This window comes from Halichoerus grypus, chromosome 5, assembly GCF_964656455.1.
Source record: "Halichoerus grypus chromosome 5, mHalGry1.hap1.1, whole genome shotgun sequence".
Classification (NCBI taxonomy): Eukaryota; Metazoa; Chordata; class Mammalia; order Carnivora; family Phocidae; genus Halichoerus; species Halichoerus grypus.
In genome coordinates, this window is record NC_135716.1 from 144236272 (window position 1) to 144262635 (window position 26364).

Below are 26364 nucleotides of genomic sequence, written 5' to 3' on the forward strand. Positions count from 1 at the left end.
AATTCGTTGCATATATTTATCATTTAATCCTCACAAAGGACAAATGAGTTTGACAGTTTAATTATCTCCTTAATAATCATAATTCTTGGTTCATTATCCTTTTTCTTTTTTCATTATCTATTCTTCTTATTAGTATATTCTTGAGCCTTTTATGGATGCGCATGTGTATGCATGTGTGTTTATTTCTAACACTCTTAACAAGCATTTTAGAAATTAGAAACCAAAGAAATTGGCCCTAGACACCCAATTGTAAGTGGTGGAACCAGGAATAAAACCAAAGTCGCTTGACTTTAAAGCTTGTGCTCTTCACTACTATAATTGCAGAAAAGCTTCACTGATCATCCTAGGTAAAAGAATTTACCTTTCTCTTCTCTTACTCCACTTTATTTTTCTTCTTAGTATCTATCACCAGTTAACATATGTATTTTTTTAATTTGTTGTCTGTCTCTTTTGTCAGTTGTTCCTCTAGAATAGTTCCAAGCATATAGTAGGTGCTTAGTAAATATCGGTTGATATTTGAATGAATGAGTGTAATCTAGTGCATGATGTATGCAGTCAGCCTGTACCTCATTACAAAATGGGAGATTTAGTAAGTTTCCTCTCTTTACGCTATTACTTCTATAGTGTATTTGTATTAGCAGAATCATTAGTGTGCTTGTTGCTAAGATACTGAAGGTGAATTAATATAAATTAAGTAGTTCTTTTATGCTTAGGAAAATTCCATTGTTCAACTGTTTTATGAACCTGTTCTTACAAGGAAAATGTTTTTTATTTTAAAATCAGCCTTTTTTAATACTTGAAATCTTATCTGTTTTTTAGACTATTATCTCAGTGTATGGAGTATTTTGATCTAAGGTGCCAATTATTAGATGATCTGACAAGTAAGTAAATGTCTTAACTTTGATTCGTGTGGGGGGAGGGGAGAGGGAAGAGTAGAAAAGAAAGCCAAATGGACATTTCTAAATCTGATTTAATGTATCTTCGATATAAATGAGATTATAATTACTGTTTGAAATTGAATTTTATTTTCTTGAAAATTGCACATAAACCCATATACCAGTTCTCCCTTCTCCTAGCATATACCCAACCATTAATGTGTTGAGAAGATTTGTTGATTTTAAAAATTGTCAAAGGCACATTTTAATACACTGATACAGAACTATTAGGAAGAATCTTTCTCTCTAGTATAGTGAATTCTGACCATTTTAAAGGTCAATCATTGAAGGAAAGAGGGAATCACTGTTGAGTTATGTTGATAATAATAGAAGTCAGTTAATTATTTAGTGTTAGGTGATTGAAATATTGTTAGAAATTTTAGTGTTAGAGCATTTAGATTTTGATCATCTGTACTTACTCATATATAATGCAAAGGTATGTTGGGATACTCTGTGTAAATTTTAGTTGTTCACATCAAGAGCTTGTTAGTTTATTCCCCACTCTCTATGTAAAAAGATTCGCTTCAGCTTCCAGGAAATATCCATGAAGTAAATAAAAATCAGGATGGACAAAGTATTCATTGGAAATACTAATTGGAAAAGAATGTCAAGGCCAGGAGGTCAAACAGAAATACCTTGCCTGTATGCGGGCTGTAAAGCTCCACACAGTCAGAATTTGGTCGGGAGGTTGCTGGCAGACAGAGGTAAACAGGAAACAGCGTATGTTGGCTGTTTCCAATACCCTAGAAGAAAACTGAATGATTTCTCAAAGGAAACAGATCTTTTTGCGTGCACGTTTTTCAGCCAGGCTTCTGGTGAAGGCTGGGCAGTAGCCAGCAAGGTTTGCTCTCTGGCTTGGACTTGGAGAGGGCACTCTGCTTTGCTGCTCGAGGACTGGAACCATGAGTTGGCTGACACATACGACTTCAGAAGTCATGAACGAGCTCTCCATGTGGGCCTTCCCTGTGTCACTGAATAACGAGGGAGCCAGGGTCCCTTGCTGGGATGTTGAGCGCAGGCTGGGCCTGTCTTGAGACAAGCAGTGTTTGCCACTTGGAGGGTATTTTGTCTATGCCGGTACCTGTGCAGGCTTCATACCCTGCCCCCTGCAGCGTAGGTGTCAGCCGACGACCAGTGTCCAGTGCTGGTCCCACTCCAGCTGACCCTGAGGTGTCCCTGTTCACCTCCTCCTGTGCGACCTTACTGCTCGTGGCTGTAGTGCCGTGGAAGGAGAGCCGGTCACTCTTCCTCTCCTCCCCAGTCCCGTCTTCGGGATGGAATCTTGCTTTACTCCTTGTTTAGAGGAAAGCAAGAGAACTTACTACAGCAGAGCAGAGTGGTTCCCCGGGGTTTGGCACACTGTCTGGAAACACTGTGCTGTGGACCTCCTCCTCCTTTGCAGGGCTCTCTTGGCCTAGGTGACACTGCGGGAGCCTTGGCTCTCCTCGTACCTTCGCCCTTGCCTCTTCTAGGGACACCTGCTGACACCCCCCCCCCCGACCAGGAGCTTCTTCGGAACAAGATTGTCCCCTCCCTGACCTGCACAGAGGGGCCCTCACTACATGTTTGATTTAGGACAGAGAGTGAGTGGGGAAGAAGTGAGTGCGCATGCGCTGTCACAGTCCTGGGGGCAGCAGCTCAGGCCCCCTGTTTGTTAGTGACCGCTTTCTCAGATCGGCGAAACGGAAAGTTGGGACTGGACTTTGCCTACTGTAATTCAGGATTTGGACTCCATGGAAGGAAATCCTTCTTTCTTCGAAATGGATTTCTTTTTTCCTTCTTAGCTTCAGAAATGGAGCAGTTAAGAATCAGCCCAGCAACTATGCTCGAAGATGAGATTACTTGGCTGGATAACTTTGAACCTAATCGCACCGCTGAATGTGAGACCAGTGAAGCAGACAACATCTTATTGGCAGGACACTTACGGCTCATTAAGACCCTTCTTTCACTCTGCGGGGCAGAAAAGGAAATGCTTGGTAATTATTGCTTCATCTTACCACATGATAGAATACCTCACTTCTTAGTTATTGCCATGGTATTGTGTGTAATTAGGAAAATAGGATAGTTGCTCAGTGTTCCATAGAAAATTGACCCTTCAGGTAATACGAGATTATCTGGAATTTTAGTGGCTGACAAACTCAAGGTTTGTTTTACCTGCATCATTAAACCATGTAGACAATTTTATAGCATTCAAAACGGATCACGTAAGTTCTTAACATCAAGTAAAAATTCCAAGTAGGGTTTTCTCCTTTTGCTGTTTTGTACTATATAAAATATCTGTTGTATGTCTCACTTCTTGTAAGGGTAATTCTCATCTAGGAGGCAGCCCCCGACCACCATCCCCTGCATAGTGGGGTACATATGAGTGTCCTGGGGTACACATAGAATTTGTAAGGGCATATTCAGTATTATAAATTATATTCAGAAAATAAATCAAAACATTAATTACCACCTTTATCACACAAACTAAGCTCTATAAAAATCTTCTTGGCTACTGGGGATACATAGAAAAGAGTGATTCTAAACCAGGGTGAAAAGGGTACATCATTTTACCCAAAGAAGGCGAGATTTTAGAAGTTTCAGAAACCCTTCTGTGTCCCCACCCCACCCCCCACCCCCCACCGACCACCGTGCCCAGAGTAAGAAGTAATTGTTCACTCAGACCGTTCTGCCTTGTGGTGTTCTTGGCATTTGTGTTTCTAAAGTGAAAGCATGGCTTCTTTCACTCCGCTGTCAGCTCATAGAGGAAGGTACCCTTGCTTGTCTCTCTTTGTTCCCTGTCCTCTGACCCTCCCACCCATCCCCACCCCTCTGCCCCACAGAGCTTTGCCGTGTGTTACATAAGCGCTCACAAAATAAGCATCAAATTAAGTTGAATGCCCTGCCATCGGGTGGCCTTGGGTGCTTCTGCTGCTCTGATATGAACGTACAAAAACAGGATCTTTGAATTAAAATGTGTTCCTCCTCAACCTGAATATTATGCTCTATTCCAGGTTCATCACTCATTAAACCATTGTTAGATGACTTCCTTTTCCGAGCTTCTAGAATTATTTTAAATAGTCATTCTCCAGCTGGCAGTGCCGCCATCAGTCAACAGGACTTTCATCCAAAGTATGGAAAATGCACGTTGTGTTCAGTTTTGGTAAAAATTCTAATTCGAAACTTTAGTCCAGAAAGATTTTCTTAACTTGGAGTTTGTCGTCCATCTCGTGAGTGTGTGTAGTTATATTATCCACTATATAAAGAAATGCATGTAAAGGGGCTTAGGATAAAGCCTGCCTGGCACATAGTAAGTGCTGAGCAAGTATGTTGGAATCATTCTTATCATCAAATTGGAAGAATCAGTAATAAATTATGTGGTTAACTTGGTAACAAATTCCAAGAGAAACTGAGGTTGTAAGAATTACATCCAACGTAAAAGGAAATAGGCTCAGAATCTCGAGAGTTTCTTTTAGGAGGAAAGGGTAGGTGCTTTAGTGCATGAACTGTGTGATTTGCTGTATATCACCTGTGTCCTGATAATTAAAACTGCTAGTTACTTATTATGGTGGTAATTTTAGAATCAAATATTGTATTCATTTTTATGGGTAGAAATTTGAAAGATCTTTTTGTAATGTTGACCCTACTTGTGTGCTCCTGGAGATAGAGGAGGCTGCTTCATGCTGCCATCTTTACTTGCTCTGAATCCACCTTACTTTGTTCTTAGGAAAACCAGAGTTAATTGAATAATCTCAAAGGAACTGGGGTTTGGTATTTAACCAGTGAAAAACATTCCCATATAATTTTAGTGGTTATTGGAATGGGCAAGGCATAATAAGCAATATTTCATGGAATCTTAAGCTATATCTTATCATGTGAGTATTTCTCTCTGTAGAGCTTTCTTATTAGCAAAATCTGTTTCAGGTAATAAACCTTCATTAGAACTCTTGGGGTGTCTCTCAGGCTGTGACTCCCATCCTCACCCGTGCTCCAGTCTTGTTCTGAAAGATCTGGTGCTAGCTCAATGGGAATCTTTTATTAAAGCAGTAGAAATTCAGGAGTATTTTGGTTTTCAGTGAATGGAGAAAATAAATCATCAGTAGTTTCTTTTTTTTTTTTATGTTTCTTTGGTTTTTATTTATTTTTCTTTTTTTAATTTAAATTCAATTAATTAACATATAGAGTATTATTAGTTTCAGAGGTAGAGTTCAGTGGTTCTTCAGTAGTTTTATTGAAATTTTTGTTCATGAATCCTTTTCCTTTTATTTATTAAAAGTAATACCTCCATCAGCAAGGAGTTGGGTTTTTTAAATCATACACTGTGCCTTAATTAGAAAAGGCGGCATTTTGTTTTTGAGTGATGTTCATTTATCACAGTGGCTCCCAGCCCTTTCCTACCTAAACCCTAAAGCCAGAAAGAGATTTACAATACACAGAAGTATTTTCACAAGTAATGCTTATTCTTATTAACACTAACAAAAGAACTTCTTCATGTTTAGCCTGTGTGTATGGCACCTCCCATTCCTTCTTTACCTGTCCTTTGCAATCCAGAAGTCCAAATAAGAGCAAAGGTCAGTGCCAGCTCCTGGCCATTGTCCTCAGGGCGTGGCGCAGTGCTGATCTAAGAGCCAAGCCCACAGCCCCCATTCCCACCCCATGAGCACATCTCCCACACTGCACTCCATATGTGTTTCTCTCAGAAGTTGGATGTCCTCTTTTCTGTGTATCCTTCCTAACTTGTGATCTTCTCGGTAATGCAAGGTTGGTATAGATGACAGTGAGAAATTACTGTCCATCCCCAAAATGATTTCTACTAAAGGTGAGCAATATCAGAAGCCTTTAGTTTCCTGCAGAATGCTTGCTAGTTACCTTTTATCGTCATTTTAAACTAATTACTTTAGCATACCACATATTTCTGTCTCCATTTTCTTAGCAAAATGAAGCTGATTCCTGTCCGTGAAGAGTTTTTTTTTTATCTCCAGGCACATATAAAACATTTATGGGCATTTATTCTGATTGGTATAGCTTTCTTTTTCTGCCATTTAGATATTTGAATTTCAGGGTGAGACCTACAAAAATCTTTCTTGCTACCAACTTTGAGAGCTAGTTATTCTCATATTGTCTTTGGTAAAATTTTCAGACTCTTTGTCCTCCATTTTTGCTGATCCAAACCTTAGATAAAAGTACTCTACAGTCCTAAGTAAGAGATTTTGCTACTTTATCAGGCCAAGAAGATATTTAGCTCTCAACCTTAATCATCCTTCGTGTATTCATGGCATCTTCCTTTAAGTAAACACTTCCCCCAGGATTCCTAGAGCTCTGCCATCAGACCTGATTAACCCTGTTTGAGGAACTGCAGCTCTAATATTTTCATTTCAAATGTTGATTTAGTTTAATGAGCAATTTAAGTAGATTATTCACTGTTGGAATTGACTTGCATCTTTTGTTTTTAGGTGTAGTACAGTGAATAGCCGATTGGCAGCTTATGAAGTCCTGGTGATGTTGGCTGATAGCTCACCTTCAAATCTGCAAATTATCACGAAAGAACTGCTTTCTATGCATCATCAACCCGACCCTGCTCTTACCAAGGAGTTTGATGTAAGTTTTCTAGACCTTTACACATGTAGTTTTTTTGGAATGATCAATTAAACATACAGTTTTAAAGCCTATGTTTGCCTTATCCTAATCACAAAGAAAGTCAGTATTATTCGTTTGCTTATTGTGTTCACATACTGTAATCACCTATAAACTACAAAGTTACTTTATTACCATTGTAATAGTATATTACTCAGTGATACCCTTTTTATTAATTAAGGAGGAGACATGTTCAAGTCAGTTGATAATCACTCTCAGTAAGAAGTAGCATTTCAGCCCATGTGTTGAGTAGCTGTGGGCGGTACAGCACCGGGCACTGGAGATACTGACTCAGACGCTGGCTCTGTCACAGTACGGTCTACATTCAGTTACAGTCAGCTAAGATTTATTGAGTTTACTAGGCACTAATAGGTGTGTTAGGCTTTTGGAACTCACAAATGAATATAGGATTCCAGCCCTCAAGAAAGGCAGTGTATAACGGAGGAGACAGACCCATAGGCAGATAATTTCAATATAATGTGATAACGTATAAGATACAGATCATATCCTGAATGCTCAACCAACAGAGGGGCACTTCACCACCAGATGCTATCTTAGAAGGCATCTTAGAAAAGATGGAATTGAAAATAGAGCTCGGGGCGCCTGGGTGGTTCAGTCGGTTAATTAAGCACCCGACTCTTGATTTTGGCTCAGGTTTTGATTGTAAGGTCATGAGATCGAGCCCCACCTTCAGGCTTCCCACTCAGCGAGGAGTCTGTTTCTCCCCCCCCATCTCTCCCCCTCCCTCTCCCGCTCATGCTCTTCTCTCTAAAATAAATAAATAAATCTTAAAAAAAAAAATAGAGCCTAATGTCTCACAAGCCAATTGAAGCAAGGTGGGAAGGTCATTCCAACAATGAGAAGGATATGGGACAAGGCTCTGGAACCATGCAACAGTTTAGTATTCACTGAGATCTGCAGGAGGGAAGCACGTTGCAGGCGCACTGGAGTACCAGACGAGGAGGAGTGGGAGGACGCTTTTAGAGCTGCCATCACGTTCTCCACGAACATTGCAGAGTCAGGCTTATCCCTTTGGACACCTGAGCTGAGTACTATGTAGCATACGGGTTAGGCAGGAAAGGAAGGGGGTGCCAGATAGAGAAAATAGCACTTGCAAAATGAAATGTGAGTGTGTAAATTGGAAACTGTTTTGGTATCAAAATGTTTAGTTTATAACATATGCTTTAGTTTTACATTATTTATTTAATAGATTTATTTTTTTAAAGATTTTATTTATTTGAGAGAGAATGAGAGAGAGTGAGAGAGAGAGCATGAGTGGGGGGAGGGCCAGAGGGAGAAGCAGACTCCCCGCTGAGCAGGGAGCCCAATGCAGGACTCGATCCTGAGACTCCAGGATCATGACCTGAGCCGAAGGCAGATGCTTAACCAACTGAGCCACCCAGGCGCCCTATTTAATATTTTTAAGTGGAAATTTTATTTTTTTCATAAGTCAGGGATTGTATCAGCATAATGAAAAAAGTATTTGCCTCATATAAGTACTTATTTTTTAGCACTACTATGAACTAGTTTTTCTTATTTTGTAACTTTTTAAAAATCTGTGCTTTAGGCTACAAATAAATTACAGCGTTGATTAGATCTTAGAACTCACCATGCTCTACATGTATGTCAAATGTTAGTGGAAAGTATGTCATGTTTAGCAATTCCTTGAGGTGCAAAAGATCTATAAGCTTTTGTCAGTTGGTTTTTACATGGATGCAGGTACTTGATTTATGCAGTTTAGGTGATTCTGGGCATGGCCTTAGAACCAAGATTCTGCTGAAATAGCATTTCAGAGTGTGTCCTTTCAATATCCTTTTCCACTTGGAGAAGTGTCATGTTCAACTTTATCCAAGATGCCTTTTCCAGATTACTTCTAACCAGAAAAGCATTGTAACAGGATCTATGTTAGTACAAAACATCTTTAAAGGGGGCGGGGCGCCTGGGTGGCTCAGTTGGTTAAGCAACTGCCTTCGGCTCAGGTCATGATCCTGGAGTCCCGGGATCGAGTCCTGCATCGGGCTCCCTGCTCGGCGGGAAGTCTGCTTCTCCCTCTGACCCTCCCTCTCATGCTCTCTTGTCTCTCATTCTCTCTGTCTCAAATAAATAAATAAAATCTTAAAAAAAAAAAAATCTTTACGTGCAATGCAAGAGTATTTATTTAATTGTATGCTTATTAGAAGTTATTCAATAGAAGAATGTTACTTCCTTAAAAAGGAAGGGAAGGAATATGAACCTTCTTGACCATCCAGACTGGTCAGGATTCTTCATAGTAAATACTTCATAGAACTCTCTTTCTTTCTTGCAGAGTACTATGTCAGTTTGTAAGTAGATATATTTACTTGATTGATGTCTGTGTACTCTACTAGATTGTGAGCAACTTAGGGTAAGGGACCACATATATCTCTTGTATCCCTGGCACAGTGCCTGGCACATAAGTAGCTTCTTTGTAAATATTTGTTGAATGATAATCAAGTGACGGAATGCATTACTACCAAATGGATAAACAAACACAATGTGTTAGGTAGTTTATGAATGGAAAAGGAACATTGAGATAGTAGTATTTCTTGTTTGTATTAGCATCTGCAGAGGTACTTCAAGAACGTAGGTTTTCATGAGAGACAATGGACTCTGAAAAACAAACTGAGGGTTCTAGAGGGGAGGGGGTTGGGAGGATGGGTTAGCCTGGTGATGGGTATTGAGGAGGGCACGTTCTGCATGGAGCACTGGGTGTTATGCACAAACAATGAATCATGGAACACTATATCTAAAACTAATGATGTAATGTATGGGGATTAACATAACAATAAAAAAATTAAAAAAAAAAAAAAAAAAAAGAACATAGGTTTTGTTAGCCTGACTCCTCACCCACTGGATGGATAAATCTATGAGTTTATCTCTTTTTCCTCTCAGACATCTCCGACAGCCATGGTGGAAATGTGCTGGTGGCAGATACACTAATTCTCTCTCTACTGTTTCTACTCCTCTCTTTTCTAGTACCTTCCACCTGTGGACAGCAGGTCCAGTTCAGGGTTTGTGGGGCTGAGGAATGGCGGCGCTACATGTTACATGAATGCAGTCTTCCAGCAGCTGTATATGCAGCCTGGGCTCCCTGAGGTGATTTCCTTCTTTCCTGTTTGGTGTGAGAGAGAACGTGTACCCGGCCTGAAAATTGTCCCAGATTCATATATTGCATTTAGGTTTTACTAAAACTAGACATAACTAGGGATTTTTTAGTAGCTTCTGAAATATGTGAGACAGCGTATTCATGGTCATGTTTTTATAAATCTGCTGAAGGAATATACTGCCTATTTGACAGAGAGACTTGACCAAGTGGGATTTGAACGTAGTTACTCTCAAATTCTATTCCATAAAATTACTAATGTTTTTTGTATTTTAGAAAAATTTCAGGTCTTTCATCAGTGCTTTATAATAGTTCAGTTTACCCTTGAACAGCACAGGAGTTAGGAGCGCTTACCCCCAGCTCCCCCAGTGCGATCAAAAATTTGCATGTAACTTTTGACTCCCCCAAAACTTAACTACTGACAGCCTACTGTTGACTGGACAATTAACTCATATTTTGTGTGTTATATGTATTATATACTCTACTCTTATGATAAAGTAAGCTAGAAAATACATTTACAGTACTGTTCTGTATCCAAAAAAACCCATGTGTAAGTGGACCTGTGTGGTTCAAACCCATGTTCACAGGTCAGCCTATTAACTAGAAGCTTGTGATACAGCAGTCAGTGGTTTTGAGAATATTCTCTGTGTATCATGCCACGTTTATCTGTCATAGCGATACTGCTTTCGCTGGCTCCAGTTTTTATAATCAAACAGAGCCTCAAAGAAATGACTTGTTCATGATCCCACCAGCTAGGAAGAACTGAAGCTAAACATCTACTCAGAGCTGTAGCCACATCCACACGTACATAGCATTGTAAAAGCAGTGTAGGCAGTACACATACGTCTGTCCGCGTTCCCTGTGCAGCAGTGAACTCTTTCCAGCTCACGACATCTCGTTTCTGTTTAGTCGTTACTTTCAGTGGATGATGACACGGACAATCCAGATGACAGCGTATTCTACCAGGTGCAATCTCTCTTTGGGCATCTGATGGAAAGCAAGCTGCAGTATTATGTACCTGAGAACTTCTGGAAGGTATTTCACCCATTAACTCTTTAGATTTCAAGATGTTAGATGCTTGGGTGTAGTGGTAATTGTTTCTGTCTTTGTTGACTCTAGACTAATCCCATTGCCAAGAACCTACAGAAGAATGGGCTATACCATTCTCCTTAAGGTTGATGTTTGATTTCAAATGATTAGAATATTGAGAATAGTATTTCTAGGGATCTGCTGATCTTAATGACTTTGAGTATTTCTCATGATTCTTATTTTGGCTCTTCGGAATATGTATTCAGATTATTCCGATTTCACTAATGCTCTAAATAAAGAACATTACTCTTTTTCATAGAAGGGGTATCTTGTATTTTCCCCCATAGTTTGGATAGTTCTAAGACAGAAACTCTGTTCCGTGGCCTCAGATCCCGCCTTGTATAGTCTCACAGACTTGTGATGATTACACACCACAGGGGGGCCAGGAACAAGCCTAGATAGCTGAACACACGCTCATCTCACTTCAGTAAAAATGTCTGCTGTCCTAATAGAACTTGGTTTTAGAAGCATTTAAGTGCTCTTTCACATTTGTGTTCTACTGTATTTAGAAATTGCTAACTTTGCTTTAATTCTTGTTGCATAGATTTTCAAGATGTGGAACAAAGAACTTTATGTGAGAGAACAGCAGGATGCATATGAATTCTTCACTAGTCTTATTGATCAGATGGACGAATATCTCAAGGTAGGAAAAAAGTCACTTTCCCTCTGACTCCCTCAAACTCTGCAATACGAGAGCAGTGTGGCAGGATTGGGATTACTATGAAACCAACCAATCAGAATCTGGTCATCTTTAATACCACAACTGTAATTCATTTCTTCTGGTGGCATTTGAACATCAAAACAGACACAGACACTAGGCCTGTCCTTTTCTTGATTCATTCAACACTTGATGAAGTATGGAGCTCTTAACCTGTGCTCCAGAGTAACCACTGTGGGCGCACTGAGGTAGTCTGGCCTCGGGCGTGCTGCCCTCTCCAGGGACCCGACGGCCTGTGCTTGGCAGTCCGCCTCTGCCACAGGGCCAGATCACAAAGTTGTCTGTGGGGATGTGTGGGCCCAAAGCTTCCTGCCCCCACCCAGCATGACGTGTGACAGGCTTCCTGAATGGCACTGCCTCCTAGTTACAGGGCACCTCCCTCACTGAGGTGTCTGCCCCTCGTCTCCTCAGGAGGCCCAAGTTAGTCGTTTCCTTTTTTACATCACTTAGGAATGTGTAGCATTTTATCCACAAGAAAGGAGAAAAGATTGTGGAGAGTTGCTCCTAACATGGTGGTCATTGCGGGCACGGGGGGAAGGATTCGGAGTCGTCACTGAGAGTGCCGTTCTTGTCACCAGCCACGGCTGGCCCCTCTCCTCTTCCTTCGCCGACAGCTCAGGCTGTTCTAACAGTGGGGCCAGTGGGTTCTAATCGTCCCATTCGATCCCAGCTTAAACCACCACCATGACTCCTTGTATTTTAGCTGTTAAGGTGAAATCTGCGCTTTAGCTTAGGTCTAAATAAAATTCTACATAAGCAACCTGTAAATTCTAGGGGCATCAACTAAAAGTCTGACCCTTTATTCCAACAGAAAATGGGGAGAGACCAGATTTTTAAGAATACTTTCCAGGGCATCTACTCTGATCAGAAGATCTGTAAAGACTGTCCTCACAGGTTAGTGAAGATACCACGGACATCAACACTGATCATCTTCATTTTTGTTTTTTTTCCTCTTAATTGGTAGTACTTTGTTAATTTTCATCCATATGTTACTTGACTAAAGTGACAGTATATAAAAATCTCAGCTATTCTTTTTTTTAATAGTATTTTTATTTCTTAAGTTACTGTAACAATTTATTGATATATTTGAGTTTAGCCAAGTTCTAGAATATTCAGATTCATGAGCATCACCATGCTTAGTATTACGTAAATCATGATGCAAGCAGAAGCTTTCCCACTCATGTATTTAAGGCAGAGCTTTAAGAGTACTGTAAGTTTAATCCGTAAATACATGGATTTCCATAAGAAGTCATAAATCCTCAAACAGAAAAGTATGTATTCTCCAGGTTATCCTGATACAGATATCAAACTTGGAAGAAATATTTTTGCAGTAGAAAAAAGCTTCAGGATTAAGGTGAAAACATGGAAATTGCCGATTGGCCACAGTAGTACTGCACGTGATCATCATCCTTTTTAAATGATGCTTCTAGTATGTCGTAAATTTTGCATTGTTGAGAGATTTGCAGATCTCTCTCTCAGTGGACCTATAAATGTTTATTGAATTAAGTTTCTCTGGTTTCCATTTCTAAAATTTCTTTGCTGAAATTCATAATTTTAAGGAATTTCTGATTATCAAAAACTGGTATTTTTATTTGGCAATGTACTTTTAAAAGGCTGAGGGACAGCATGGGTTAATTTCACTGATTATGAATGTAGTTCTGTGTATAGTCTCTGGTATTGTGGTAGTTTCAAGACCTTTAAATTCCACTGTTTGATTATGTCTTTCCTGTGATTTCCTAATCAGATATGAGCGTGAGGAAGCTTTCATGGCTCTCAATCTTGGAGTTACTTCTTGTCAGAGCTTGGAAATTTCTTTGGACCAGTTTGTTAGAGGAGAAGTTTTAGAGGGAAGTAATGCATATTACTGTGAAAAGTGTAAAGAAAAGGTATTACATTTGCCTTTTTTAGAAAACAAGATTAATTTGTTATTCGTTTGTGTTTTATGTAAGGGCAATATTAAGTTCCTATTGTTGTCCCATTAAATTGTGTCGTTACCTGTTTTTACATGGGCAGGAGAGGCCCATGGAAATCTCTGACCTTTGTATGATTTTGCTGTTTTATTTCCTCCACGGAGATAATTGGGTTTTGCTTTTCTTTAGAGAATAACCGTGAAAAGGACCTGCATTAAGTCTTTACCTAGCGTCTTGGTAATTCACCTAATGAGATTTGGATTTGACTGGGAGAGTGGACGCTCCATTAAATACGATGAACAGATAAGGGTAACTTGTTTTTTTCCCCCTGAAATATCTTACAACCATGACCTCACTTTCTTTTCTGCTGTTTACTTTTTACATGTCTAACTTCCGTCTGCACCGTGGAAGGCTGTGGTCTGCATTCGGAGGCGTACACAGCCCTTTGTCTTAAGCAGCTGCTGCCGGTAGACAGGCAGATCTGTGAACAGCCCTCCTGTCTAGAAGTCATCCTGGCGATAGTGATGAGGCAGGCCTAGCTAGAATTAGGAAAACATCCCTCTTACTTGAATCTTACTTAATAGGGTATCACTGTCTATGTTACGCATCAACACTAATGTGGTCTTTTTGCTTTTAAATAGTTTCCCTGGATGCTAAACATGGAGCCTTACACAGTTTCGGGAATGGCTCGCCAAGATTCGTCTTCGGAAGTTGGTGAAAACGGGCGAAGTATGGACCAGGGAGGTGGAGGATCCCCACGGAAAAAAGTTGCCCTCACTGAAAACTATGAACTTGTCGGTGTCATTGTCCACAGTGGACAGGCACATGCGGGTCACTACTATTCCTTCATTAAGGACAGGCGGTAAGACGTTCTCACGCCACTCCCTCCCCCTGCCTTCCAGTAGTCCTGCCTCCACTCCCCCTGCCCTCCTCTGTCCCTCCTCCACTCCCCCTGCCCTCCTGTGTCTTTCCTCCACTCCCCCTACCCTCCTCTGTCCCTCCTCCATTCCCCCTGCCCTCCTCTGTCCCTCCTCCACTCCCCCTGCCCTCTTCTGTCCCTCCTCCACTCCCCCTGCCCTCCTGTGTCTTTCCTCCACTCCCCCTGCCCTCCTCTGTCCCTTCTCCGTTCCCTCTGCCCTCCTGTATCTCTCCTCCATTCCCCCTGCCCTCCTGTATCTCTCCTCCATCCCCCCTGCCCTCCTGTGTCTCTCCTCCATCCCCCCTGCCCTCCTGTGTCTCTCCTCCATTCCCCTTGCCCTCCTCTGTCCCTCCTCCACTCCCCCTGCCCTCCTGTGTCTCTCCTCCACTCCCCCTGCCCTCCTGTATCTCTCCTCCATTCCCCTTGCCCTCCTGTATCTCTCCTCCATCCCCCTTGCCCTCCTGTATCTCTCCTCCATCCCCCTTGCCCTCCTGTATCTCTCCTCCACTCCCCCTGCCCTCCTCTGTCCCTCCTCCACTCCCCCTGCCCTCCTCTGTCCCTCCTCCATTCCCCTTGCCCTCCTGTGTCTCTCCTCCATTCCCCCTGCCCTCCTCTGTCCCTCCTGTGCCCCCCCTGCCCTATTCTTATCATCCATGTTTATGAGCGTAGTGCAAAGAAACTTGCATTGCTGTTTGGTCATATTTCATGTTGGATTTTTAAAATGTAGTGTAACTGTTTACCTCTTCAGTTTGAAAAGTTGTTTTAGAAATTTAAGTTTTTTTCTTGAGTATTTTCAAATGGTAATCATCTGCTCTATATGTAGACAATACATAGAGATAAAGGCTGGGGAGGGGAATGTCAGGTTTTAATTTTATAACGTTTGTTCCTCTCTGGGCTCCAGGGGCTGTGGAAAAGGAAAGTGGTACAAATTTAATGACACAGTCATAGAAGAATTTGACCTAAATGATGAGACCCTGGAGTATGAATGCTTTGGAGGAGAATATAGACCAAAAGTTTATGATCAAAGTAAGTATTTACAAATGGATATTTCCCATTAGTTTTATTTTTTTAACTTACGGTTTTCTATCAAATTGGAAGTAGTATTCTTTACATAAAATGTAATTTTTTTATTTTTACATGTCACTGTTCTAGCCATATAGATCCACAGACTCCTTGATAGCGTGAGAGAAAATGTTCGAGTTGCTTACAAAATGTTTTAAAACTAATTTCTTGCAGCAGCCCTCGGGGGGACAGGTGATGGAGTAAGTTAAGAGGAAGAAACGAATGTCAGAGAGAAGCTAATGAACATGGAATTTCATCCTTAAAAATCATTTCAGAAGAAGTAGTTGTCCACTAAAATTCTCAAATTTCCTTTTCACTTACATGAGGCACAATTAATTAGAGAAGACATCTCTCACATGTGGGTTTTAAAACCATATTTATTATGCAGTATGGCAAAACAACCTTTCCCTCCCCAGCCACCACCCCAAGAAGAAAGAGTATGAGGAAACGGACATCAGAGAATCCAATGAGAATTTGCTATTTCGGGGGGGAAAAAAAAAAAAAAGACATTTTATAGAGACCTTAGCATTTCTGAAACTGATTTTGTAGTATTCTAAGGGCATTTAAAAATTTCTGTGTTCGGGTCAGAGGGGAACAGGAGAAATAGGTGAAGGGAATTAAGAGGTAAAGACTTCTAGTTAGAAAATAAATAAGTCTCAGGATGGAAAGTAAGCATAGGGGATATGGTCAATAATACTGTAGTAAGGTTGTATGGCAACAGATGGTAACGACACTTATCATAGGGAACATTTCATAACGTATGTAATTGTCAAATCACTGTGTTGTACACCTGAAACTAGTAGTATATGTCAACTATACTTCAATTAAAAATTAAAATTAAAGGGACGCCTGGGTGGCTCTAAGGTTAGGCATCTATCTTCGCTTCAGGCCTTGATCCCAAGGTCCTGGGATCAAGTCCTGCATCAGGTTCCTTGCTCAGCAGGGAGCCTCCTTCTCCCTCTGCCTGCAGGTCCCCCTACTTGTGTTCTCTCTCTCTCTCTCTCTCTCTCTCTGACAAATAAATAAAATCTTTTAAAAAAATTAAAATTAAAAAAAATTCTACCTGTATTAAATAATGCCATACCATGGTAGTCCTGTGTCTAATAATAATAACCTTTAATGGTTAAAGATAGTATCATTGCCAAAATTTACCTAGATTTGGCTGTTCTATGCAGAAGTGGTTAAGTGAGGCCAGTTATAATCCCATCCTGTGCCACAGAACTTATTTTTTAAATGTTATTTGCCTTTTGATTAAATTTAGACTTGCCTAAGAATATTTACCGTCTTTACCCCATTACCATACAGCTTCCTTCCTGTTCCTCTATATCACCTTTCAAGTGATTCTAAGCAGTATTACTAGTAAAAAGACACACATTTTACTTACACTTTGCATTTAAATTTTGTAAGTACTTGCTGGATTTATAGGTCCTTTATTTTAGATAGTCAAGACAAGAAAACTTTTTATTTACAAAGATTTCTTCCTGTTTTGTTATAAAGCGAACCCCTATACTGACGTACGCCGAAGATACTGGAATGCCTATATGCTCTTCTACCAAAGGGTGTCTGATCAAAACTCCCCAGTATTACCAAAGAAAAGCCGGGTCAGCGTCGTCCGGCAGGAAGCTGAGGATCTCTCTCTGTGAGTTTCTCTTCTACATAATTCACTGTGCCGTTTCAGCAGGTGGTCATTGTAATCTTGAGTGTACTGTTTGGCATTTAAAGGTAATTCGTTAAACAAGCTAGAGAGAAATTCAAAAAAGAAAATAAGTAAATCCCTCTACCCCTTTTCTTATTGCCACCCATTTATTATTTCCTTAGCAAGAAGTTATTTTGTATTTAGAAACATGCATATAAATTATTTCATTCTAGAATTGCCATTTTTCCTAGTCTCGGCATTTATTGAGTACACTTTATGTCCAAAGCATAGCAGTCAGCCAGCCACTGTCAGTGTTGTTTTTTTTTTAAGGTCCTGTTGTCTGTGAAATTGCATTTTCCTATATTGGATCTGGAAAGGATGCAGTTTATTGTCAAGTCTAGTTCCGTAAGTCTGTCAGCTTTATACCAGCCAGTTTTCTGATTCTGTCCTTAGGTCCGCACCGTCTTCACCAGAGATTTCTCCTCAGTCCTCTCCCCGGCCCCACAGGCCTAACAATGACCGGCTCTCTATTCTAACCAAGCTGGTTAAAAAAGGCGAGAAGAAAGGACTATTTGTGGAGAAAATGCCTGTTCGAATATACCAGGTAAGAACCATATAAAAAAATTCTAAGGGAGAAAATTCAGACAAAAATCAAAATCTACCTCATAGGTCCAGAAGTATTCCTGCTGGCCTCCTCATGGACTTGGTTGGATCTCGAGTGCCTCAGCCTAACCACCTTGTCTCACAAGTCTCTTACACAGGTCACAGAGGTGGCCACAGACTGAGGTGGCCGGCACTATCGCCGGCCTGCTGTGTGACCGGGGGGTGCCACAGATAAGCAAGTGGGAGGGCGGGGGCACTAAAGACACACACTGCTGAAATTAACGTCTGCAGAGGGAAAATAAGGGTCATACCTTTGGGTAAAACTAATGTCACAGTGATGACCATCAGTTATTGAATATCTACTCTGTGCTACGTGCTTTAAATAAATCCTTAATTCTTAAAACACTCTTGTGGAGTAGCGGGTTTTACTCCCATTTTTTAAGATGGAAAAACTGAGCTCAGAAAAGAAGTGACCTGCCAGTGTCACAGAGCTAGGATTTAAATTCAGAACTGTCCAACTATCCAGTCCAGGCTTTGTAACACGAAATAATCAAAAGCTGAGTAGCCAGAACCAGAGAATTTAAGAAAAATATGGAGTGTTTTGTTTAGAGAGAAAGAATTAAGCTCTCCAATACAAGGAAAGCATCAAGTTAGTTGTACTTGGGAAAGCTCTGTTTGTCCCTCAACCCAAAATAGCAGGTTTGAATTCACTTGTCCTTCACATGGTGGTTTTCCTAAATTTCCCAAAAGAGTTTGGTTTGATGAAGAATAATTCACCTTCTTTCAGCTTCTTATATTTGACAGGAAGATTTTCCTCTCTCCTTTTTTAAAATTTCAAAGCTCACGAAAAGGGTTCTTGTGAACCCTTCTAACCTAATATAAAATCCTTTTTTACCTAATGTATCGTCAAAAATGTCTTCCATATACTGAATATTTTGCCCTGCTTCTTAAAAATAATTACTAATTTTCTTTTGTAGATGGTGAGAGATGAAAACCTCAAGTTTATGAAGAATAGAGATGTGTACAGTAGTGATTATTTCAGTTTTGTTTTGTCTTTAGCATCATTGAATGCTGTAAGTACTAGTTGGCTTGTTAGTAGAGGACTAAGAAAGGAGCATAGTTAACTGTCAGCTCAAGCGTTCAGTGACTTATCCTCCCCCTCAGCTGTTAGCACTCAGATTAGATGCCCGGAACGTTTGCACAAATGTGTCACTTCCTGGGTGATATTAAAGTATAGGCAGTGCTCAGAACGTGTCCTGCAGATTGTGAATGGGCGCGGGTTTCCACATATTGGCATTTTCAAGTGCTTTTCAGTTTTATAAAGAATCTAAGAATAGCCACAAGGTAAGGTCAATGAATGTTGCGCTTTGTGTAGATTAATTTGTCCTAATTTGTCATCAGACTTTACCAGACTCAAGATGAACTTCCAAGTACTTCTGTTTCTTGAGTACCGTGATTACAATTTGCCAGTAAGGGAAAAACTTTCTTAGTCTGTTGACAGGTTACTTAACCATCCCATGGTCTAAAGACTCTATTTTGAGAGGGGTTCATAAAAGAAACGAAGAAGATGTCTTTTCTTACCCTTTTTAAAAATTTAAATGGAACGCTTTCTATAATAAGCTGGCTAGATTTTTCTTAGTAATATTTAACTTTATTACGTGTCATTATTTAATTCATAACATTTAATAATCTCTAAAACATCAATGAAAAATACCCTCTCTTTTTTCCCTCTCTCAGACTAAATTAAAGCATCCATATTATCCTTGCATGGCAAAGGTGAGCTTACAGCTTGCTATTCAGTTCCTTTTTCAAACTTATCTACGGACAAAGAAAAAACTCAGGTGAGAAATGATATGTTTTGATCGTTGTGGCAAAAGGTACCAATGAATTCAATTAAAATAGAATTTATAAATTCAAAGCATAGGCACCTATCTAATACATTCAGGTGATTAAGATGTGGTTCCTATCTTGAAGGAATTTCTAATCTCACAGGAAGGATAGATAAAGCAGAAAAAGCAAGGCGTAAATGCTATACATCTTTGGGAATTGGGCAAAATCATATCCAGATGGATGTGAGGATTGGGTAGGTGTTGAAGACATTGATCAGAGGATTTTGAAAGGTGAAAACAGAGAAACAGAGGGAACAGTCTACGTCAAAGGGGAAAACCTGAGAAACAGACAAGACTTGCCTAAAGACCCGTGAATGACTAGTGTTTTGCTCACACGTGTAAGGAACTCATTCAAAGTGAGGTCAGATGTGGGGTTTGGATGATGAACCCAGTGAGTGTCCTGAGTGCCACAGAGGGGAGTTGGGACTGTGTTCAAGGGGAGATGGTGGAGGGTTTTTGAACAGTTTCTATCTTCAGTTCCTGGAAGGTGTCCAACACATTGTAGGTTCCGGGTACAGAGTTGCTGTGTGAGTGGATGGGTGAAGGGTGAGGAGTAGTTGCACACTGGCTGGAGCAGGTGCCCGGAGCAAGGAGAGACTCGGGGTGAGGAAGGCAGGGACAGTTAGACCAGGGCAGTACGGGGAACTTCTCCGGGTGTGGGGAGGTTTGGGGAAAGATCTTTGCAGTCAGGAGACACTTGAGAAAAAACAAATAAGAGTGGCAACTTCATTATTAGGTGTAATAAAGATAGATTAAATGATAATCCATCTTTGTTACTTGATTGTAAAAGAAGACATAATATGTTCCTTTCTTTTAATGTCTGGCGTAGGACTAAGGAAATGTCGTTACTTTTATTGTGAAATTTGCTTGAGCTATCTAGGCACTGCAGACTTTCATCTTGTTCATATTTACCGTTTTGGGGCATGAGAGAATGGAGGGGGTGTTAGGGGAGGTCACGGGTATATAGTCATTATACCTCTCTGTCTACCCAAATGTTTTTATCCCATAAAGTAGGAAATTAGTGATTGTAGCAATGAAATATAAAAACGTTGACATAGTAACCTGTTCTGAAAGTGGGCATTTGACGAATGTGTGAATTAATTAAGCAAAACAAAATGCCACAGTCAGGCATTTTTCCCAATTGAAGTTGTTTGAAGAAGATAGAGAAGATGAAAGTTAAAGTCTTAAGACTTAAGCTTCTTCACATTTTGTGGGGGGGGGCGGGAGATGGGGCAGGGGAATAGAAAAAATGCAGAGCCCTGGCTTCTGGGGCGCATGGAGCCATGTTGGTCAGCGGTCGTTGGGCGTTTGGCTTACCCTCTACCTCACCTCCCCAAACAGGTTAAACGACAGTGACACTCCGTAGGGCTGTTTGCGGGGGCTCCTTACGTGTCTGTCTTTGCTTTTTCAAAGGGCCGATACTGAAGAATGGATCGCCACAATTGAAGCATTACTCTCCAAAAGCTTTGATGCTTGTCAGTGGCTAGTTGAGTATTTTATCAGTTCTGAAGGGCGAGAATTAATAAAGTAAGTGTCAAGATCTTTTAATTAATTAAAAGAAATCTGTGTCTCTTCCAGTGACTTGGAGCTGCTGTTTCTTGTAACTATTTTTATTTCTACTTGAAATTACTTTTCTGATTGGAGTCAATTTTGAACTGTCTTCACCAGAAGCATTAGGAAATTTTTCAGGTCACTCTAAAATCATTCTTTCTAGAACCGTCTCCGTGGGACTAGACTCAGACGAGCGTTCAGTGAGTACAGGGAGAGCATGTGTGCACATAGCCACGTGCTCACAGGCAAGCATGCCTGAACTCCTCCTGTGGCTCAGGAGATTCCAGAATATGTGTCCCTCCCTCGGGGACTCACACTCTGATGGCAGGGAGGGGAGGTTAACGATCCTCAGGTCCTACACAGCAGTGCCACAGTATTGTCTAACTCTCGATTCTAGCAAAAATACAGTTTTCAAAAACTTACTGATACTGTAATACCTATGGTAGTACATTTACCTATGTACCTGTAATAAAAAATAATTTGCTTTTTCTGGTAAAAAGTCAAGATGTTCAATCACTATGGATGTTTACGCCTTCCTCCCAGTCATCCTCGTCAGGTCAGCTTCTCTTGTCCTTGGGGAGTTTAGCACTCGTGCAGGGGCACCGTGAGCTCCTCCTTCCCCCTGCCTCCGCCTGTCCTCACCCCTCATGCCTGCCATGCCAGCACACCCCGCCTCCAGCTAAGGACCTTGCCTCAGGCTTCACTGAGAAAGTACGAGTCACAGATGCGCAGACCTCTAGCCCTAGCTCACCAAAGCCTGTTCTGTTCCTCTCCTTTCCTCCTGTTACTATGGAGGAAATGTCCTCTCTCCTCAAAATGAATCTCTGCATGAGCAAACCCTTTATCAGCTCTCATTCCTGTATCTTTATCTTGTAGAATTTTTTACGGGGTACTTCCATCAGCATGCAGATATGCTCTGGTATCTCTCAACTTAAACAGACAACGGGGAATTCAGAAATGCAAGCCACTTCCACAGGGAGCTCACAGCCCAGTGGCACGTTAGAGAGCTAATCAAAACTCTTAATCCCATATTCCTTTCATCCATAGGACTGAGCTTCAGTCATTTGCCTACTTGATCTCTCCATTTCTTTCTCTAATCTACCTCATACAGCAACAAAAGTGTGTTTTTTTTTTAAACAAACTTCTTTGCTTGAAAATTCTTCAGTGGATTCCTGTTACACTCCTAATAAAATCTACAATCTTTACCATAACCCACAAGGCCTCGAATATGGTCTTGTTTCACTTTCCTCGCACTGGCTTGTTGATTCCTTAAACATGCTAAGCTTTGCTTTCCTGCCTAAAGACACTTGCACCTTTACTCCCTCTATCTGGAACATTCTCCCATCCAGGACTGCATATTAAGCACCTTCCCACCCTTCAGATCAAAGAGGCCATCCCCTCCTGATGACCTCGTCTGAAGCAAGTCTGCACAATCGGTCTGCTCTGCTGTTTTGCCTGTCCCTTCACTAAACGCTGGCTTCTTGAGGGCAGGAGCTAAGTCTGTTTGGTTTTCTTCTGTACACAAAGAGCCTAGCACATAGTAAGCACTCCGATGTTTGTGCCATTTGTGCATGCGTGCACACATGCATATAGTTCATAAAGAGAGCAAATAAACATCTCTGTGAAGTGTTGTATGTGCCTGTCCCTTTAGAGTTTGCATCAGAGACAACCTTTCCCCTGATTTTCTAGTGCAATTCCAAAGTCTCTTCCCAGTAGTGAGAAGTTCAACATCATAGAATCATAATCTATTTAGAAGAAACATGGCAAATATTTAGTTTATTTCCTTATATCCAACCAGTCTGTCTTTTAAATATCTCCAGAAGAACTTGGTGACTCCTTTGGGACTATGTTTGGTTTCTTAGTGTTCCTGATGGTTAAGAATCCTAGTGAATTACCTAATCTTTATTCTTCCTGAGAGAGTTTATTATATTTTTGTCTCTTTATCACTGTCAATTTATCACTATCATTTTGATTTTATATTGTGTAATTTTATAATTACTTCTTTACAATTTTTAAGATAACTTAGGTTATCATTGTTACAACTGAAGTAGCAATGTGAAGGGGATGCTGTCTCTGAGATCAGAGCTTCTCAGTATAGTCCTTTTTTGAGGCGATGCTTGAATGTAACCATAATTGGAAAAATTTGAATTAGTACTAAGTATTGCTTGAAAATTGATCTAAAGAATTAAAACTACTAAACGAAGAATATTTAAAAAGTTTTTATTGTGGAAGCCAAGTAGCCAGAATGAGAACCCTGTCCTATACCACTCCCCAGGTCAGGTTACCAGCACTTTACCCATCTTGTTGCCCCTTCCAGCACCCACCACTCAGCACTCACTCACAGGCCTGCTTTTTCTTTTCCTCTCAAGTATTTTACTTTTTTTTTTTTTTTATGATGTATTTATTTATTTGAGAGAGAGAGCACGCACGTGCATGCATGAGGGTCGGGGGGGTGGGCAGCAGAGGGAGAGGGAGAGAGAGACCCAAGCAGACTACCCCACTGAGTGCAGAGCCTGATGCAGGGCTCAGTCTCACAACCTTGAGATCATGACCTGAGCCCATAGAGTTGGATGCTCAGTCAACTGAGCCACCCAGGCGCCCCTTTTTCTCTCTAGTATTTTAAAGTAAGTCTCAGACATCATATAATTTCACTATAAATCTTCCAGCATGTATCTCCAAAGGTAGTTTTTTAAAAACTAAGCACTTTACCATGATCACAGTAAACAAAAATAATATTCATATCACTTTAAACCCAGTCCATATTCAGATTTCCCCAGAGAGCTCAAAAAAGTTCATTTTACCACTGCGTATGTACAAATCAGGATCCAAACAAGCTCCACACGTTGCATTTAGTTTATATGTCTCTTAAGACTCTTGTAATCTGTAATTGTTCCTTTCCCCCACCACCTCCTTTTTTTGTCGTGCCATTTTTTTGAGGGGCAGACTGGTCATTTGCCCTATAGTATTCCTCACATTCTAGATTTGTCTGTATTCTCATAGTGCCTCCGAGTGTCTATGATAGGAAATGTGGTGCAGCCCCTGGAGATACTCTTTCCAAAAGAATTGTACCTGAATCTGATCAAGCCTCTAGAGCAAATATTACAGGCATACTTGTTACCTCTTTAACTTTCTTGTAGTTGCCCCTAGAGTCTTAGTGGATTTTGAACACAGCCTTCTCAGTCTGGTGCAAATTAGGTAGCTAATCGGTAGCAATAACAGTTACGGGGAACAAGCAGCAGAGTGACCTCAGGAAGCTCTGCTCTCAGCGTACTCCTGAGAGGGGAGGAAGGAAATGCCAGTGCTGCCCTCAGAGGGGGACCAGAGCAGCTTGCTGCTGGCACCTGGAAGACATGGTCCTCAAAACTCGGCTGTAGTTAAGTCTTCCATGTGGAATAATGAGAACTTCCTGCTAAGAAAATGAGAAAAGACAGGTGGGTTTTCACTTTGCTGATAACAGTGTGGGTTGTCACATCCAAGTGAGCATATGAAGCAGAGAATAAAGCTGACTGTGGAGAAGCACGCTCTGGGGGCACTCCCACCCCAGTCACCCCCAGAGCAGCGCTTCTGCCTGACCATGCCCCTCCGCATCGGAGGCCTCCCCGCCACCGCTCCCAGGCGGGGGGAGGGTGGGGCGGTGTAAAGGATTACAGTAGATCATGCGCTTGCAGTGCCCAAGATCATGGAAGCACCTGATGAACCTTGACTGCTGTGGTCATCACCATCATAGACGAAGAAAGGAGGGAAGCGTGACCTCTTGGGCTGCAAATGCTCGTATAGGGGGGTTAGGTAACAAGGCCTGGGGAGGGAGAGGAAAAGGGTAGAAATACTGGTGCACAGGTGGAGTAGGAGGGGCTCTCTTGACTGTGAACTTTAGTTATCTTATTCTGAAAAATTCAAAGGGAAGGGTGCCCGTGGGAGAACTACTGAGTGAACAGAATTTATAACATTTTAGGTTCTTTGCTTTCATATCTCTTTACATCCATGTATCTGTTACACCATTACATTTATACAGATGGCTCATTTTTTAGAAGGGAGAAGAAGGGGGAAAATACGCTTTTCAGCATCCAGGGGTCTGGTTTTCCTGTTTGGCCTTCTTTCTTCATCACAGTAGCCTGTGAGTGTGTCCCAAAGCTCTCAGGAACCTTGACCCAACATCTTGGAGGGATTTTGTTTCTTGGATAGTAGGTGGGCCTGAGGTTGGTTTATCGAAATCCATTTTGCTTTCTCAGTGTGCGTCTTTTCTCTCTCTTTGTTTTAGGATTTTCTTGCTGGAGTGCAGTGTGAGAGAAGTGCGAGTTGCCGTGGCCACCATTCTGGAGAAAACCCTAGACAGTGCCTTGTTTTATCAGGATAAGGTCGGTCTCATTTCTTAGACGTTATTTATACATTCTGTTCCTACCAAGTGTTCTGTATTGCACATAATAAGAGAGAGAGCCTAGGATTGGAGTCTGATAATTTTGCTGCCTAGAACGCACCTCCCATGGACTGCCTTTCTGATAAATGCCAGGGTAGAAGTTATGCTGTCCTTGCCTTCTCCTATCCCGGGAGTCAGGATAGGCTAGGAATCTAGGTCTGCTCTGGTCTGCTTCAGGATTTTCTAGAGTACTCCTTTTTCAGTCTTCTCTCAAGAGTCTGTGTTAGATTTCGCTGAACTGAGACTAACATGAGTCTAGAGACTCTGGTCTAGACCAACAGGCATTTTGAGCCGCACTTGACTTTGTCTCTTTCCTACTAAGCTATTTGCATGATACAAATCCGGCAATTGACAGCCAAACCAAATAGTGCCGTCCATCCAGAAGCAGCGGCCAAGATAGTTTCTTCATTGGTCTCTATTACTCCCTAATCTTTGTTCCTGTTCTTCTGAATTTCTTCTTCCTAATTCTGTTTTCCGCAACGTATTTTCTGGTTCACAGTTCCACACATGCGAAAACAAACCATGGTATTTATTACTGTCCTCAATCCCCCCAAATTTTAAGTCTTAGGGAAATAAATGACATATACTGTAAGTCTGATTATTCAATCTGTTATTAAGTCCTAACAAATATAGCACTTCTTCCCAAGTTTGCTGTTTCAAACAGCTGACACTACATGGAAAACTTTGAAAAATGTTATTTGCAGATTTGATTGGCTCCTTGTAGACATTGGCTGGAGGCAGTGTGTCTCAATAAACTAAATGCAAATTCTAGGAATTGCTGCTTCAGATCCAGATATTACTCTGCTGTTCAACCTTGAGCAAGTCCTTCAAGAAAGATGCTAACCCAGTTACAGTACCTGGCACCCTCAACAGTGCCCGACCCAGAGGTCACTGTTAGACCTCA

At 41.1% G+C, this 26364-nt stretch overlaps 1 protein-coding gene across 3 annotated transcripts in view; it reads left to right on the forward strand.

The window, feature by feature from the left end:
- Positions 1-26364, forward strand: part of USP24 (ubiquitin specific peptidase 24) — a 134203-nt gene that overhangs the window by 88356 nt on the left and 19483 nt on the right. For all 3 annotated transcript variants that reach the window (XR_013448171.1, XM_078073094.1, XM_078073095.1), the window contains exons 39-56: positions 820-881; positions 2720-2911; positions 3929-4046; positions 6368-6512; positions 9543-9662; positions 10579-10704; positions 11303-11401; positions 12288-12370; positions 13221-13362; positions 13576-13695; positions 14028-14248; positions 15207-15331; positions 16865-17006; positions 17457-17607; positions 18584-18679; positions 19344-19447; positions 20909-21022; positions 25305-25401. Coding sequence is in view for 2 of the 3 variants with exons in the window: in XM_078073094.1 (XP_077929220.1) it covers positions 820-881; positions 2720-2911; positions 3929-4046; positions 6368-6512; positions 9543-9662; positions 10579-10704; positions 11303-11401; positions 12288-12370; positions 13221-13362; positions 13576-13695; positions 14028-14248; positions 15207-15331; positions 16865-17006; positions 17457-17607; positions 18584-18679; positions 19344-19447; positions 20909-21022; positions 25305-25401 (2257 nt within the window). In the remaining variant the exon portion in view is untranslated. The remainder of the gene's footprint in view (positions 1-819; positions 882-2719; positions 2912-3928; positions 4047-6367; positions 6513-9542; positions 9663-10578; positions 10705-11302; positions 11402-12287; positions 12371-13220; positions 13363-13575; positions 13696-14027; positions 14249-15206; positions 15332-16864; positions 17007-17456; positions 17608-18583; positions 18680-19343; positions 19448-20908; positions 21023-25304; positions 25402-26364) is intronic.